Source organism: Amphibalanus amphitrite, unplaced genomic scaffold (assembly GCF_019059575.1).
Source record: "Amphibalanus amphitrite isolate SeventyFive unplaced genomic scaffold, NRLGWU_Aamphi_draft 001449F_arrow, whole genome shotgun sequence".
In the NCBI taxonomy this organism is placed as follows: Eukaryota; Metazoa; Arthropoda; class Thecostraca; order Balanomorpha; family Balanidae; genus Amphibalanus; species Amphibalanus amphitrite.
The window spans coordinates 10635-27150 of record NW_024882942.1 but is presented as its reverse complement, the minus strand read 5'-3'; the positions used below and the strand labels follow the sequence as shown (position 1 = coordinate 27150).

The 16516-nt window shown below is 46.2% G+C and overlaps 1 protein-coding gene across 1 annotated transcript in view; it reads left to right on the top strand.

Annotated features, from left to right (window-relative positions):
• Positions 1-4428, top strand: part of LOC122373136 (chordin-like protein 2) — a 34736-nt gene extending 30308 nt beyond the window's left edge. Inside the window, exons 7-10 of the mRNA XM_043350933.1 lie at positions 639-820; positions 1094-1212; positions 1559-1721; positions 2220-4428. Coding sequence (XP_043206868.1) covers positions 639-820; positions 1094-1212; positions 1559-1721; positions 2220-2377 — 622 coding nt within the window. The 3' untranslated portion in view covers positions 2378-4428. The remainder of the gene's footprint in view (positions 1-638; positions 821-1093; positions 1213-1558; positions 1722-2219) is intronic.
• The last annotated feature ends 12088 nt before the right edge of the window (positions 4429-16516 follow it).

The following is a 16516-nucleotide window of genomic DNA, read 5'->3' as shown; positions in this document are numbered from 1 at the left end:
TCACTTAAATTATATACTATTTCGCTTGCAATGTGCCCTTTCCGATCAAAGCGTGTGCCCTATGCCACCTTTGGGACGCAGTGAAAAATCCTTAAAATATGCCCTGCGCTGGCGCCACCCAATCGCGTCTCGTCGGCCTCTGGTGTCTCCAGGCGCTCTTGGCTGAGGTCAGAGGTCAGCATGCAGCAACTGACCACGCTGACCCCTGCTCCCGACTGTCGCGTGCCCGTCGTTGTCGCCGAGAAAGCGCAGCCGACTCTGCTGTCGTTGACATTTGACGGGTAGACGGGCCTGGCGGGACTATACGATGGGCAGTGGTCCGGAGACTGTTCTTATCTCCAGAAGCGATGGACTCGTGAGCACATTGCCAACGAGCTGTATGATTCAATATGCTTTACTGATGGATATAAGAGGTTTTGGTGCAGGTTTGGTGATACAGAGTGTGAAGAAACAGTCAGGAATAGGATTCAAGTAGATTTACAGATAACTCGTATTAACCTGATAAACATAACACACAAAATCTTTCTGCGAAACGACACCATGCGGCATCATCTATAAGTTCACCGAACATCACTGAGACTCTATAGAGGTCTGGTCCACCAGACCCCGTCAATGACCAGCATCTCCTTCTGTTTCAGACTGTACCCGAACGGCGCCACGTGGCACCCGGTGATGGGGCCGTTCGGCCGGCTCACCTGCGACCTGTGCCGCTGCTCGGCCGGCACCGTCGAGTGTAGCCACGTGCAGTGCCCCAAGCCGACCTGCGCGCGGCCGCAGGTTGTGCTCGGACAATGCTGCCCTCTCTGCCCCAACTCCAAAGGTAAGAGCTGCTGCCTTCCCTTTTCCTAACTCCAAAGGCAGTGCTGTTGCGATTTGCACCAACATTTCCGGGCCTTCAACCTTCAGTGCTGCTTTTCGCTCGTAAAGTTAGGATGGCAAAGATGAAAGAAAGTTGCCCTGGATATTATGCGATGAACTAGGTAGTCTCTTGGACCTTTGAACGCTTATTTCAAGCAATCTTCTTTATCAACTGACGGCCCCTAATGTGTGGAAATCTCGTGACTGAGGTCCTGTTTCACCCTGTGTTCGGCAGCCTCAGAACAGGCGGCGCCCTCTCGCCCCGACATGCCCCTGGTCAAGTGTATCCCGGCCCAGAGGGCGCTGCTCGTGTGGAAGTCGCACGGCGGTGCCAACATCTCACAGTTCATCCAGGTGAGCCGACAAACTTCAGATAGATAGAACCGAAAAAAAATGTTTGACGGTAGTCAGACTTGAACTTTGAATAAGATACAGGCACTCTTTTATGATAATCTAGGTAGACTATCCTACACTCAGTGTTTACTAATTCAGTTTTCAATTGTTACGATAATGTCTTCATTTTTATACGTAATCGATTTTTATTTGCTACGTTCACTCTACCAAAATGAAATAATTGTGATCAAGCTTGCTTAGGTGGTCACATCTTTTATGTCGTCTTTTTCCATGAACATGCATCTTTCATCTGTCACATCTTTCTTTTCATGCCATGATATCGTTCTGACCACCGTATCTGTTTCAGTACATTTTCGAGCGGCCCACCCGGTACGGTCTTTCTGAGAAGCACGAGTGGATGTTCAGCCGCGGCGAGAAGCAGACGTTCAGGATGCTGAGGATCGACGACAGCAGCGTCAGCGATCTCAAGGAGGTGGCCAGCTTCAAGATGCTCGGCACCACGAATCAGAGTGAGTGTGCCAGGTTGGGAGGGGAGACATGGTCGAGAGCGAGCGGTTAGAGCAAACCGGAATGTAGACGCTACTGTTATCACGTTTGGCGTGGATGAGAATGGGTGAATCGGGCTCAGCATCTGGTAGTTCACAAGGTGATGGTGGGGTTACATTGCGTGACAATTTTATTTTTGCTCATTGTTACTGTGCTACAGCAACGGACAATGTTGCTGCACACATAGAGATATTATTTCATCCATTATTACCGCATTACCTAATGAATAAGTAAACTTAAGTCGATAATTTCTTTTCGGGCCACCCTAGCTTTTTGATCGCCCGACCCATGCGATCCTAATGGTGGATTCATATATTTCCTCTCTCTCTCTCTCTCTCTCTCTCTCTCTCTCTCTCTCTCTCTCTCTCTCTCTCTCTCTCTCTCTCTCTCTCTCTCTCTCTCTCTCTCTCTCTCTCTCTCTCTCTCTCTCTCTCTCTAAACTGTGCTATCCTTATTTTCAGACCGTCTCCGCCGATTCTTCAACCGCGAGCAGGCCGTGTCCCGTAAGTGCAAGGCCCGCTGCGGTGAGCGCGTGCTGCGCTTGGAACGCACCCTCCGCCTGCGTCAGCCGAAACAACGGCGCGGCTGCCGGCCAAATGAGCGTCAGATCGACCTCTAAACGCTGCACTCAGCTAGTGTAGAGTTCAGGGATGTCGGCTGAGGCGCACAGTGGCTCAATCTGCCCCCACATCGGACCACAATCATCATTCGGACAGTCCTATCCTGGCACTGTGGCGACGCGGACTTTGGTGGAGTCGCCTACCACTCTGTCCGTCGGTCGGGCGATTTTGGTATATGTGCCACGGCGGGCACAATACGGGGTCGTCTGGGGCGGGTGGCCGGTCCGGGGGCCGCGCGGGGACGGGCCGCTGTTCCGTTTTGGCCGCGGTGTAGACTCGCTGGACCAGAGTGCGCTGACAGGGCTGGTCCCGTCGCTTGTACTGCCGAGCGCTGGCGCCGGCCGATTGTGATACTGACGCGCGGTCGGGGGCCGGTCATGTTGTGGTCATTGTCATGTTGTTTATTTTTTCACGAGTGCAGAGAGTGGAAACTGCTAAGTGCGGCGCGGTGCCGCAGGCCCGAGGGTGTTGACAGGTGCTGTGTAGTGCGTAGCCGGCTGAGTGAGAGTACTCGGCTGCATCCGACATAACGTGCTCGTGTGCGCTTATCCGTTAGCGAGCGCTCGTGTCGTGGCTTTTAAATACTCATGGAAGCTAGTCACTTATTCTGCGTTTTGTGTCTGGTTGAATCCGCGGCATGTGAGCTGGGCGGACGGCAGTATTTTATGCTCAGGTTAGTTTGGTTGGACTTACTAGGATTGGTGATGTTTGAATATGGCAGTGATTCAAACCCTTTGCGGCCTAGGGTCCAAACGCGCTGCATTGCACGACAAGTAAGCGCGTCATCATTAATTTCATCTTTTAATGACGCACTTCTTGTATTTTCTACCATGTCCCTGTACCATCTTCGGTGTTCTGTGTCGTTCGGCTTTATTTAGCTGCAGGAAGGTGAGGGCGCCAAGCTTATTTCCCCTATGATCTCACACTGTGTGCTAGTCGAAACAATGCTAGTTATTTAACTCTGAGATATCGACGGCGACATTCACGTGTGGCGAAGCAACCCATTGGTACATCATCACTCTCCGCAGAGAATCGTTAGCTTGTGACATCGCATCAGTGTGTGCATTGTGGTCGGAGAACGAAAGAGGGAGAGAGAGAGATATTGTTGTTACGTGTGTCCATGCTTCGTTAGTGGAATGGTTTTTGCCACGTCTTCATTTGCCCATTCCATTTGTTAGTCGTGTGTTACATCTTTTAGACGTAATCGAATCTCATAATGTGAATCTCGATGATCTCAGAAGTGGTTGACATACTCAGATTTGTGAAGTTTTCATGTTGTGCTGGATGGTTCCTTCTTGTGAAAATGAGCACTGTCAAACTGATCTTGACTTTCACCGATGCTGAGTTTAACACACGACTTGGTCAATATATGAGCTGACGATAGTGTTTAAACATGTGTCTTATTCGTCATTGGCTGAAAATGTTAACGTTTGAAAATTAACAATTGATGACATGCTGAAAAATCCATACAGTATAAAGCTTATCGTCAGCTCTTAACCCTGCGCATTCACTTGTCCCATGATGATTGTTCCTAAGATTGGGAGTTACATCTCGCACTGTACACTATAGTCCCAGTTATGACAGCTTATGGCTGGCCAAGTCCCACACTTTTGCACTTTGGTCCTCCGAAACTGCAGTGCTGTGGAACCTTGGCACTCGGACACTCTGGAACTCCGTGTATGTTCTCCGGCACTAGCGTAAGAGTGCCCAACGGCGACCAGGGCAAATCGACGAATCGTGTCCGTACATTGCAAGTGGATGTATGTGCACACTGCGCAATGCGCATTGATGTATGTCCCCGCGCACATTGTACATGGCATTGGCATGTTTCTCATTGCACATACATATATAAACGGCCTTGGGCGTCGGTAAATCTTAAAAGCTGGCGGCTGAAGACTGCTTTCACCGCGTGTTTGTACGTAAACGTTGAGGTGCTGAGAGAAAGGGTGGCATTGTCATTTGTCAGTGATGAAATGTTCATGTTATCCCGATGGGTGTACAGGATGGACTGTGTTGTGACCTATGAATAAAATAGAGCAGAACCAGCCAACAGAGCGCTTTCGTGTATATGTTACGGGTCATATGCTTACTTGGGCAGTATGCATACCGCCCGGGTAGTATGCATACTACCCGACCCCTTGGGCAGTATGCATACCGCCCGGGAAGTTTGCATACTGCCCGGGTAGTATGCATACTACCCACCTTTCAGCTCACGGGCAAGATGTTTACTCGGGCAATATGCTGACCGTGGCACGTGAGAGTAGTTAATGCAATAGCTCGCATATGCATGTCAATGACAGACGCTTTAACCCGCGCTGGGGCGGTGCTCGGCGCCAGCCGTGCCGGGCTGGGGGGGGGGGGGATTGAACTCTCCTGCTCGGCTCCTGTGCCACTTAGCGGCACAGGAGTAAGCGGCATGTAAGATGCGGTAACCGGCATTCGAAATAGCGTAAAAATCATGACGAAATTACTCTAGTCATTTTTTTTAGGTCAGAGGCCAATTTTACCAACATAAAATAAACGCCTGCTGCAAATTTTCGCCTCAAGACGGCTTCACATACGGAGCGTTAACGGTAAAGCCCTATCCGCTTATGTGCCCATCGCGTTTACGTTCCGTATGTGAAGCGGTCTTCAGGCAAAAAATTCCGGCAGACGGCTATTTTTCTGTTGGTAAAACTGGCCTCAGGTCAAAGAATAGGGCACCAGAGGTCATCAAAGGTTAAATTTCGCCTTGTTCATTTTTTATATAAAAAAAAATTGCCCATAAATCACTGTATTCGATAGCTCTTTTAGCGGTTTCTGGAATAAGCACTCAAAGTTGATCTAAGCTCAAAATTTAACCTGAGGTCAAGGTCACCAGTTTTACCAACAGAAAAATAGCCGCCTGCCGGAATTTTTTGTCCAAAGACCGCTTCACATACGGCGCGTAACCGCGATGGCCACGTAAGCGGATAGGGCTTTACCGTTAATGCTCATATGTGAAGCGGTCTTTAGACAAAAAATTCTAGCAGGCGGCTATTTTTCTGTTGGTAAAACCGGCCTATGACCTGGTAACTTGACCATAATAATTTGTGACGTCTTACATGTAAATGGTTTCATGCAACATTAGCTATTTAAACTATATTACCGCCCTCTACAGATCCAGGTGCCAACTGCCAAACCAAATCGAGTGATGACACTATAGATCTGTCGTCATTTCAGATGAAAATGACTTGTTGGCCGCTGGCTAATTTACAATAAAATTCTGGGAAAATAATTTCAAGTCTTTATATTCCAACCAGCTTACTCCACCCTTCAATCGATAAATCACGTTTGACGGCAAAAGACTTCGCGGTTGAGCTACGTTACTTAAATAGTCATTAATATTTTGAAAATGGACATGGAATACACAACTTCAATACAAGAAGCGGGCAGTATGCAAACTGCCCAAGCTTTTGGGCGGTATGCATACTGCGGGTAGTATGCATACTACCCGGGTGGTATGCATACTGCCCGGGCTGTTGGGTAGTTTGCATACTGCCCGGGTAGTTTGCATACTGCCCAAGTTAGCATATGGCCCGTAACATATACAACTTACATAACGCTTACATAACTTCAATAATTTTCGTAAGGCACTTTTTCTTCAGATACCTACCTAACCTTTTAACCCGCGCACCGACGGGGGGGGGCGGATATCCGCCCCCCCCCCCCCCCTGAAGTTTTTCGCGAATAGTGCGCTGCGAAATTTGGTATGACTATAACCTCATCGTGTGCAAGTTTGAACCTCCTACCTTTTAAGGTCAGGTCACCAGGTCACTTTGAATGACCAAACCTTAAGTCACTTTTTTGCAACTTTGTCACCGTGCCAGAGCTACAGTAGATGTCGGAGGCCTTTGAAAGTCGCAGGATATTATTAGGTCATTAGTAGCTACAATTTGTACATCTCGGAATTTTGATATCGGTGACCTAAGGTCAGGTCAATTTCGCGACCTCCCCATTATAAGTCAATGGGGGAAAAATCAACTCCCTGTTTTTACCACTAAAACGGGTCGGAATGGCCCCATATACCATACATGACTTTATATACGATCAACCTTCACTACCTTGAGGTCTGTTTTGCTGTTGGGCAGCTGTGAGGTCATGTGACGTCATCAAAGGTCACCAAAGGTTTTTGGCCAATAACTCCGTACAGGAACAAGATACAGACGCGTGGATGGTCTCATTGTGTTCAGCTCGTCAAGACGCATCGAATGATATACATGATGACCTCGAGGTCACGTGACCTGAGGTCAACCTTTGACCTTGACCTTTCGAGGTCAACATATATATCATTCGATGCGGATTGACGAGAGGATCACGATGATGCCCTTAGTTTGTTCCTATCTTGACTAATTCGAAAGTTATTCGAGAAAAATTATCTCCATATCTAGCGCCGCCATTTTGACTTTTTCGACCCCTGTGACGTCATCTTTGACCTAACCTGAAAATGACCTTCGTAAAAATTGTAGATCTTGGCCGTGCGTATCCGATGCCGTTTACCGCTTGTCGCTAGCTTGCTTCATTCTCGAGATCTCAGGGGGGGGCGGTCACCTGCCCCCCCCCCCCGTCGGTGCGAAGTTGGCGCAGACCCCCGTCGGTTCGCGGGTTAAGAAACCTTTCGCGTGCAGTGTGCATTCCTGCACCCTGTTGGGCACCCCGGGCACCCCGGACACCCCGGACACCCCGGACACCCCGGACACCCCGGACACCCCGGACACCCCGGACACCCCGGGCACCCCGGGCACCCCGGACCCTGCTATCCGTTGGGGAGGAGGGGGGATCCGGCTCCCTAAGATCTCTGAAAGTTAACGACTGATTTTCAAAGTTGCAACGGCGTTGGATAGCCCCACCGGAGAAGTACCAGTCGCCAAATTTCATTGACCTGGATGTAACTGATAATGTCACCAGTCAGGTCAAAGGTCGCTATTTTGACCGTTTACAGGCCTTCTAAGAAATCTTTTATTACATCGAGTGAAAGGCAGAATATCGAAAATAATTGATTGAGTATTGTTTGTCTAATACGCATTTTGCTAAATGATGTCGCTGATACCAGGTCAGGCCACAGAGGTCAGGTCGCTATGGGTCACATGAACCCAATTATACTATGGTCGCGTGATGCATGTTTATGGTCAATTTCACGTTTCAAATTCAATGATGTGGGCTAGACGACCATTTAGGGCAGTTAAGGTTACGTTCTGGTGAAGGTCAGGTCAAGGTCAGGTAAAAACGTTAACTTTCAATATTTATATTATATACTTTACATAAAAAAGGAATTTACATTTGATGCAGCTCGTCACGGGGAATAGGACGGCGGTCTTACTTTTACGCTGCGTGGTCTAGAACGAGTGATTGAGTTTCTAAGTTGAATCAAATTGAGTTTGAAATTTGACGTCATCACTTTGGGTTGTTTTTCGCCATGAGTTGGCTAAAACTAGAGTAATTTATATCCAATTTGGCATGTCGATGGACGAACTTATGTTCTATTACATTAACATATGTTCTGTTTTCTTAAAAAATTTTGGAAATGTTTGGTATTTATAAACATCATAAAAAAATTATTTGGCTTCAATCTTTTGAGGCCAGAATAATTTTTCTCTCAAAATTTCCAATATAAAAGTTTTGTTACCCTGTGAATTCTACCTACATCTTTTTTGTGCTACGAATTTTTAAATCTTCACAACTTAAGGCGTGTCAGCTCTTCCCGTAATACAGTTTTTTGTCGAAAATTGCGAAATATGATGTTACTCTGATGTCATTTGCGGCCGAACTACACTTTTTGCATTTGAATTCGACCATTCGCCATAACCGTTTGAGGAGCCATTTCGACAACCGGCATTGAGCACAACTATTCCGGCGTGGTGTGTTTCATTTCAGCCATTCAGCAAAACAGATAGAATACTGCAATGAGCGATCCGCAAAACAGTTTAACACTTCGCCAGAATTCGGCATTGAGCGAGCTAGCTCGGCATATGACGAATGGTTTCGACCATTGACGATTTGTTTTGCACAATGTTGAACCATTTGTTCAATGTCGAGTTATAGAGGAAGATCGCCGAATAGTTTTGCCCAATGGTGCTTGTTTGTGACCAACCGACCATTTGTAGCTCCACCTATATGGCGAGTGTGTACAAATGTTTTGCCCAATGGTCAAAAGCTAACGCAAAAAGGTGTATTAACCCTCGCCCGCACATGCCATTTTCCCATCCTAGAACGCACATGGGGGGGGGGGGTTGCCACCCCCCCCCCCGCGCCATTTCGTTCCTGTTGGAGATAGAGCTTAGCGGTAAAGACCAAAAAGATTCTTTGGGAAGAGACGAATCCAATGATACCCAGTTTTACCTTCTCAGGTCAGTCATGGACCTTCCAGGTCAGGTCAAACTAAAAAATGTTGCTGTTTTGGGTCACCGTTGGATATCAAGTGTGCTGCTTATCAAATACCGATGACGATGCTGTTTTCTGTTGCCAAGCCAGCTAGAACCTCTTTGTTACACTACCCGACCAGAATTTTGCTGCTGAGGTCATTTCAGGTCAAGTTAGGTCAAGGTCAATTATATGTGTTTGTATGTCTGTGTGTGTCTGTGTGTATACTGATGTGTGCACCGATTGTTTTTGGGTCCATATTACATGAAATCATGATCTGAGAAGCTTTTACCAAAAATGCAGTCAAAAAAACTTCAAAAAAGTAAATTCAGCTTGCCTAAAACGCAATTATCTTAGATGACCTAGGTTGACCTTGACCCTGACCTTGACCCCTGTACATCGTCGAACAACATGTTCCATGATAGGTGGGAGGTAAGACTGGCAAAAAAGGCCGAAGTCAGGGTGTCAAAAGCTCATAAGGCCCATGGCAAACGCAATATGTTGAGAATTGGCCATTTGGGTCATGACATGACCTGACAAACAAGGTCATATCTCCGAAACCAAAAATCACAGAAACTTGAAATTTTCAGTGCACATCAAGAAAGGATAGAGGAGCAGCTATACGAAAAATCAGCCTTCTAGCTCTAAAAATGTTGAGTGCAGAGCAGAAAGACTACCTGGGGGGGGGGGGGTGGCAACCACCCCCCCCCCATGTGCGGGCGAGGGTTAAGGCATCTTTAAAAAAAAAAATGTTCACAGTAGTAAAGATGATAAGGGGAGGGGTCCTGAATGTTTGGTGACGCTATCTGCAGCAGGTATGTATTACATATGTACTTGGACATACCGACAGAAAGGGAGAGGGGGGGGGGCCGTTTCACCCCTTTCCACCCCCAACGGGGCAAGGATTAAGCGTGTGTACTCTGTAGGACAAACTGTGTCTAAGGGATTCATAAAAATGCATGATTTATAGCACATCAATTTACCATTTCGTTAGAAACTCAAACTGTAGCCCATCCCAAAAATACGACCAGCATGTAACACTGCGTATGACAATTTTGCGACGTTTCCGTTGTAAGTGAGAAAATTGTGAGAAAATTGAGATGCGCTTCTTTTGAACGAACGTCTTTTTAAGCACTGTCAAGCAACGGGTAACAGGTAAACGAGACATACTAAATAGGAAGTGTATCAGTGGCTCCTCTCTACTCGCCAAGTCACTGAGGCCAGCTCAGGTCATAAAAGGTCTCCAGCAGCTATTTTACAACTTTTGATTGAGACAAACTAGAAAAAAAATAGCTCGGATGTGTTCAGCTCAAGGATCGACTGATATGCAGCATGATCCTTTTGGTTATGTCTTGTCCATCTCTCAACCCCACCTTGCACCAGTGTATTTGGGTGCCAGAGGAGGCTAGTCGGTCAGTAAAGTTGCATAACACTGCTCAATATGACGGATACCTCTGAGCCAGCGGTGGGTTTCGAATTACACCCTTGAAGTCCCGACACCAACGGTACTTCCCAGAAAAATAGTAACATCAAACCCCGCAATATTATCGCTTACGATCTTTTTCAGCCATACCGTTAGGATTCGGGTATTTTTAGCCCCACGTGGTCGGTTTTCTTTGCCAAAACGAAAGGACCTGCCACAGGTCACCGCCCCCCAACGAACGGTCAAGGGCAGCCATACAATGTTAATTGCTAGGTAGATCGTAGAAAAATAATTCATCAAAGGATGAGTAATCCCACCGCCAGTTCCAGGAACCGTTGGACGGGTCAGTACCCTCGTCCCCGGCCCTCCCGCACCCAAACCGCAAGGTCACACTAAAACTGAATGGCAGAAAAGATAGGTATGCGTGTCTGAAATATTCTGAAACGATCACTATTTTCGCTGTGCACTTGAATGTTTGCCCTTACCACTACATACACATAGATATTCAAGGTGTGGTCGTTTATGATGCATCAGTAAGAGAAGAGTTGTTCATCAAATGAATCATCCAAAGTCTCGACCATGATTGTTAATTAAAGACAAGGTTGCTCAGTGTACTTGATAAGAAAGTCATCATTACGCACTTCGGCACACAGCGAAAGAGACACGACAAACACAGGCGCCACCAGCGGCGAATTCCTGAACTAGCCCAAAAATGCTGAGCCGTCCCATCCGCAGATTGTAATTAAGATAGGATTTAGTCGCGGGCACGTGCCCCTGGTGTCCGGACGTGCTTCTGGCGTCTTAGAAGAGAACCAAAAACTACATTGAAGCGAGTTTTGGCATTGCTTCGCTTCTAGCTCCCCATTTGTGATAGTTATAAGTGACGTAACAAGATCTCGTCAAGAGCAACGCTGATCACTATGACGTAAGTAAAATGGGTCAAGCTTAAGTTGGCGCCACCCACACTCCTGTCTTTATCGATTGCTCGAAAAAAGTTGGGAGTAGGAAGCTGACACTTGACATACTGTATCGAGGATGCTGGAGGAGCCTTTGACGCCAACTGAAGCTTCAGAATTCAGATCAAATCACTAACCAGTAACCAATGACGTCATAAATGAACCACTAAAGCATACGTACGTCATGTACGTCATGGACCATGGAACCTTGGTGTACGTCATGGACCGGGCCAGCCCAACAGGCCATGCGCTGGGCTGGGCTACGGGCTGAGCTAGGCCCTCAAATATGAAGGATCAATGAGCTGTTGACGCCTGACGGGTGGTGCCAGGAATCTTAACCCTCGCCGGCAGTACAACGAGGCAGTACAAGCAGTACGGCAGTACATCCCCCTCGCAAAGGTTTTTCGAAAATAACTCGCGTAAAAAGCGGTCGGTCGTGACGAAACTTTAGGCACACTCGATTCATTCACCTAACCCACACCCCACTGGGGGGGGGGGGCTATTCATAGCCCCCCTCCCGTTTTTCTGCAATAACTTCCAAACCGCTTGACGTATCGACGCTAAACATTCAGTACCTTCGGCTGCATCAATTCGACACCTTGTGACAAAATATAAACTTCTTAGCTACCACAGGTCAGCCGGAGATGACGTCAGAGTGACGTTATGTTCGGCCGATTTCGACGCAAAACATTGAACCACGGCAATCGCTCCCAAGAGCTCAGTTTTTAAGCTAGATCCAATTGCTTTGCATGAAAAGACTCAGGATAGACTGCGCTATCAAACTGCATTCTCGGATTTCCAAAATTTTGAAAATTTCGAAAATTTTATATAATAAAATTCAAAATTTATATTTTTATATTTTTTCGAAAAGTTTTTGACTTTTCGAAAAAAACCGGAATACATGTGATAGAACGTATGCCTATGACTAACTCTAGCAAATTTTAGCTAAATATCCTCAAAAATGGCCAAGCATTATTGGAAAAAGTTCACAATTATTAATTTTTCAAATCAATTTTTCAGTACGTATTTGACATCGTACACCAATATAAATAGCACCATCGTGTTCCTGAGCTCGAACTGCATCCATTAGACACCTTTGATGTTGAAAAATTTTAACTTCAAAATTTGACCTTTTTTGACCTGAAAGTGACCTGACCTAAGCTAAATTCGACTCGAAATGACCTCGAATTACACAAACGACATCAAATTCGAAATCTATGGCCTAAATGGGTCATAAAACATGTGTCACGTGACCGACGCATGATGTAATATTTCCGTGACCTGTGATGACCTGACCCTGACCTGAAAATCAAAGTACAAATTTGGTACCCTCAGGGTATCTAGAGCATCTGTTCACGAGTGTGTAAACCAAACATGAGCCTGATTTGACTTGTAAGACGGCGGCCAGAGCCCAAAATGTGAACAAGCCAAAATGCTACTAATTTTTACTTTGACCTGACCTGTGACGTCATCGGTGACCTCGAAAAAACAGAGACACCAAATTTGCACAGAGGTGAGATTTCCTGTGGGCCCATATGCCCTGTAAATTTGGGATTTCTTAGTGCCATAGGAGCCAATCGCCAGGGGGTCGTACCCCTCCCCCTCTCTCAGCCGTCCGCGTTATGAAAAAGGCCCTCGCCTGGTGAGGGCTAATACCAATGCAAACTCCCAAATAAATAAATCATCGGATGAGCTGCTAAATTGATAGGTATTAGGTAAGTTATATCTGAATGTACTCGTAAAAGGGAAGCAAAAAGGAAACCATTAACCACCAAAAACACAGTTGTTTGCAAATAAAAATTGCTTTTAGCTTTAACCCTCGCCGGCACAGGCCATTTTGAGTCCCTCGATGGCACAAGGGGGGGGGGGTTGTTACGACCCCCCTCGCGTTTGGCCCCTGATGGAGCTAGAGCTTCGCGGAAAAAAGAGCGTGTTGCCCGTCACGAGAAGAAGCCAATGATACCCAATTTTAAGGTCCTAGGTCACCGGTTGACCTTCCAGGTCAGGTCAATGACCCAAAAATCGGAAATATCGGGACCTATTATAAAGTCGTAAAGCGTGGCTGCTAAGGGTTTTCCGGGGTGCTGATCACAAATATCGTGTTAGTTTTGATCACAGATGATGTCCTTAAAGGGAGATAATGAGTTTTTTTTTCTTAAATAGAAATTACTTGACATCTATACTATTTCTACTGTAGTTTCTATAAAATATGAAAATTTCCTAGCACATTTTCGTATGTGAAAAAGGTTTTTATTTTTGCAAAAAAGAAGCAGTACTTGCAGTACTTGTAACACCCACCGAAATGCGTTGTCCTTCTCTATAAAAAAGTCGCAGTATATGGCGCTTTTGTTTCAAACAGCGACGCTTGGGTTTTTGTTTATGTTATCGCCTTGTCGTTGCTTGGTTGTAAGGATTCTAATTTGAATTAGAGTTAATTCGGTTTAGAATTAATTAGATTCTAATTCGGGGGTACATAGTGCCTACTCTTCTTTGTTTCGGCATGCGGCATGCGGCACAAATGAACGGCATGCGCCAGAAACGCAGCCAAATCTTGCGATTGCGACTACGAAATTCATTATTTTGGCGTCAGAGCCTGAAGCGAAAAATACAAGCATATTTATTTCAAAAAGACTTCAGGTTTGTCGAACGGTGTTATGAGAATTTTGATAACAGTACTGCATAAGTTTTTCAGTGATGCCGCAAAAGTGTTGTATCTATCTTCTTTTATTGTGCAGTCGGCGGGACCGATTCAAAATTGAGTCGTTGCTACTAAAATAGCAGCATATGGCGACAGATGATGAACAGGAAAAATAGTTGCGTAAATTTAGACATAAACCACCCCCAAACCATGAATATCTTTTGAAGGCACTATAGACGACCATTAACTAACTAGATGTGATGAAGATCAAATGTAAGGAATACGCTCATTTTACAAAATTACATGCAAGTACCAAAAAGTGATGTAAGTACTTATTCAACGGTCATTTTCAGCGCTCCCCGCTAACGTGACTTCAAGTTGAGATATTTGCGGCAATGTACCGAATTGAGCAAAATGGTTTTAATTTACATTATAACTTGTTGTGTTTTGTCAGAAAATGGTCCTAACTCAGATTTTGTGGAAAAAGGTCATTATCTCCCTTTAAGCGTTTAGACCAGGTCGGGTCAGGTCAGGTCAGGTCAGGTCAGGTCAATCGGTAGGGGTCGTGACGGGTATTCGTTATACCTGTCATCCGCCTCTGCCAGCTTCGTAACATGTTACGAAGGCACAAAAACTACTTCGTAAATGTTCAAATGGTTGCTAAATTCGAATTCAGCTCCAAAAACTAGCCTAGAAACATGTAAAACTCGAAAAAGTGAACCGAGGTCACCAAAGGTCAATGACCTGACCTGACCTTCAGGTGACCTTGACACCCACCCTAATGCATGGGAGCAACATCAAATCACATGTTTTGAACGTTTGAAACCACGAAAAGCTTGCAAACGCCCGGCTAATGCGAGCCGACATATACGCCGAATAGCGATTTCGGCCAAACATGGTCACGGAAAAGAGGTCACAGGTCAAAGGTCATTGGGGTCAGGGTCATGAAATCTTCAGGGTAGGTGTAAAATTGATCAATGCGAGGGCACTGAAAGTTTCGTCGCGATCGGCCGCATTTTACGCGAGTTATTCGCGAAAAAACCTTAGGAGGGGTGCCGGCGAGGGTTTAATCGTTTAAGTGATACTACAGGTAATACATAGGTACAGGTCTCGCGGGTTTTAGCGGTAGGTTTTGCACCTAGAAAATTTAGTGTACTTCAGGGTATATCTTCGTCGTCTTAAGCTTTTAAGTGTTGAAGATGTGATCGACTTGTTGGTTCACAAGCCGGCCACGATCGTGTAAAATGGCTTCATCGTAGATCGATTAGTTTCTGAAATATAACCGGAAATTTAAAAGTGCAAAACCTACCGCTTAATCTCGCGAGAGCCGTACCTACCTATACAGATAGAAATATGATAGTTGCATTCAGTATTCAGGCCTTAGCTTGATTACCAATCATGATAATAGTGTTTTGCAAGTTTATATCATTGTTAAAGCAAATGCGCTTTTAAGCAATTTTTAGTAACTTCTGTGACGTTCAACGTTAATGCGAGAGAAATCCTTAAATGTTTTTTCAATGAATTTGCACGAAGGTGATTCATTTTGGATGATGCTGATCGTTGACGGTTGTTCAATAGCTCTAGCTATTGAATAACCACTCTATCTATTCCGTATGGCTTATCATCCATGATCATCTGAACTGAGCTAGTTCGGGAAACACTCCCGCAAAAATCGGTTACACTTGACTTTTTGAATGAGTAAATCCCCAACGAACTTCGCATTAAAGACACATTTAATCCTCTGAGGTCAACCTAGTAAAGTGTAGATCTTGGGGGTTTGTAGGGAGGGGATTTTCGGGAGGGGTGTCTGGGTCGCAACTGGGTCATGACCCCAATCCCGGGAGCCGTGGCCACTCTGTCCAATGTCCATCTTCCACGTCACTTCCGTTCGTTACGTGGTTGGCCACCTCCTGAGACACAATGCTACTATATTGCGAAATATCATCAGTTCCCAAAGTTCCAACGAGGCCCAGCGCCCCGGGCAATCAGTGCTTGAGGCTCTTTGTAGCGGAACGATAATTGAAGTTCCCATTCTATATAAAGACTTTGAAAATGATGACCATCGTCACTCAAAAAGTGAACAGAAAGGCAATCGCCCGCTCCAGACGAGCCAGGTCATCTCTTCCACCCTCGAAAGGTAGCTGTTTTCATATAACTTCAGTCAGTTTCTCTGATAACAGTCTGCTTTCTGTTGCTGCTTTGTATTCCCGTTGAATTTCCTTTAATCTGTTAAACTATTAATTCAGCGTAAAATTAAAAATGACTTTATTTTTGACAAAATATCCTTACGTTATATCAAAACGTAACAGGAAGAAAGATAGAAAAGGCAAAGTATTTTTTAGCTATCAGGTAAAGCACGGAATCACTCGCGAGCTGTTGAACTGAGAACTGAGAACTGCATGTAACTATAATCTTCGAGCATCTTGAACATGAACACTGAGCTGCTGTGCGCTCTTCCCATCACCTGACCTGCCGCCGGTGCCATGTTACCTGGCCACAGGCGACGAACACTGAGGCGACCTCCTCCTGTGATGGGACCCACCATGGCTGACTACACCGGCATCTTCGGACCCAAGAAACCAGTGGCCACCACCACCTCCCAGGGCGGCGGTGGCGGCGTCACCCGTCACCGGACCCCGGGGCGGCCGGCGGCGGCGGCGGCGGCGGGGGCGGCGGCGGGGGCGGCCGGCGCGCTCCCCTGGCTCCTGCTGGCGGCACTGGCGGTGCTGGGCCCGGCGCCGGC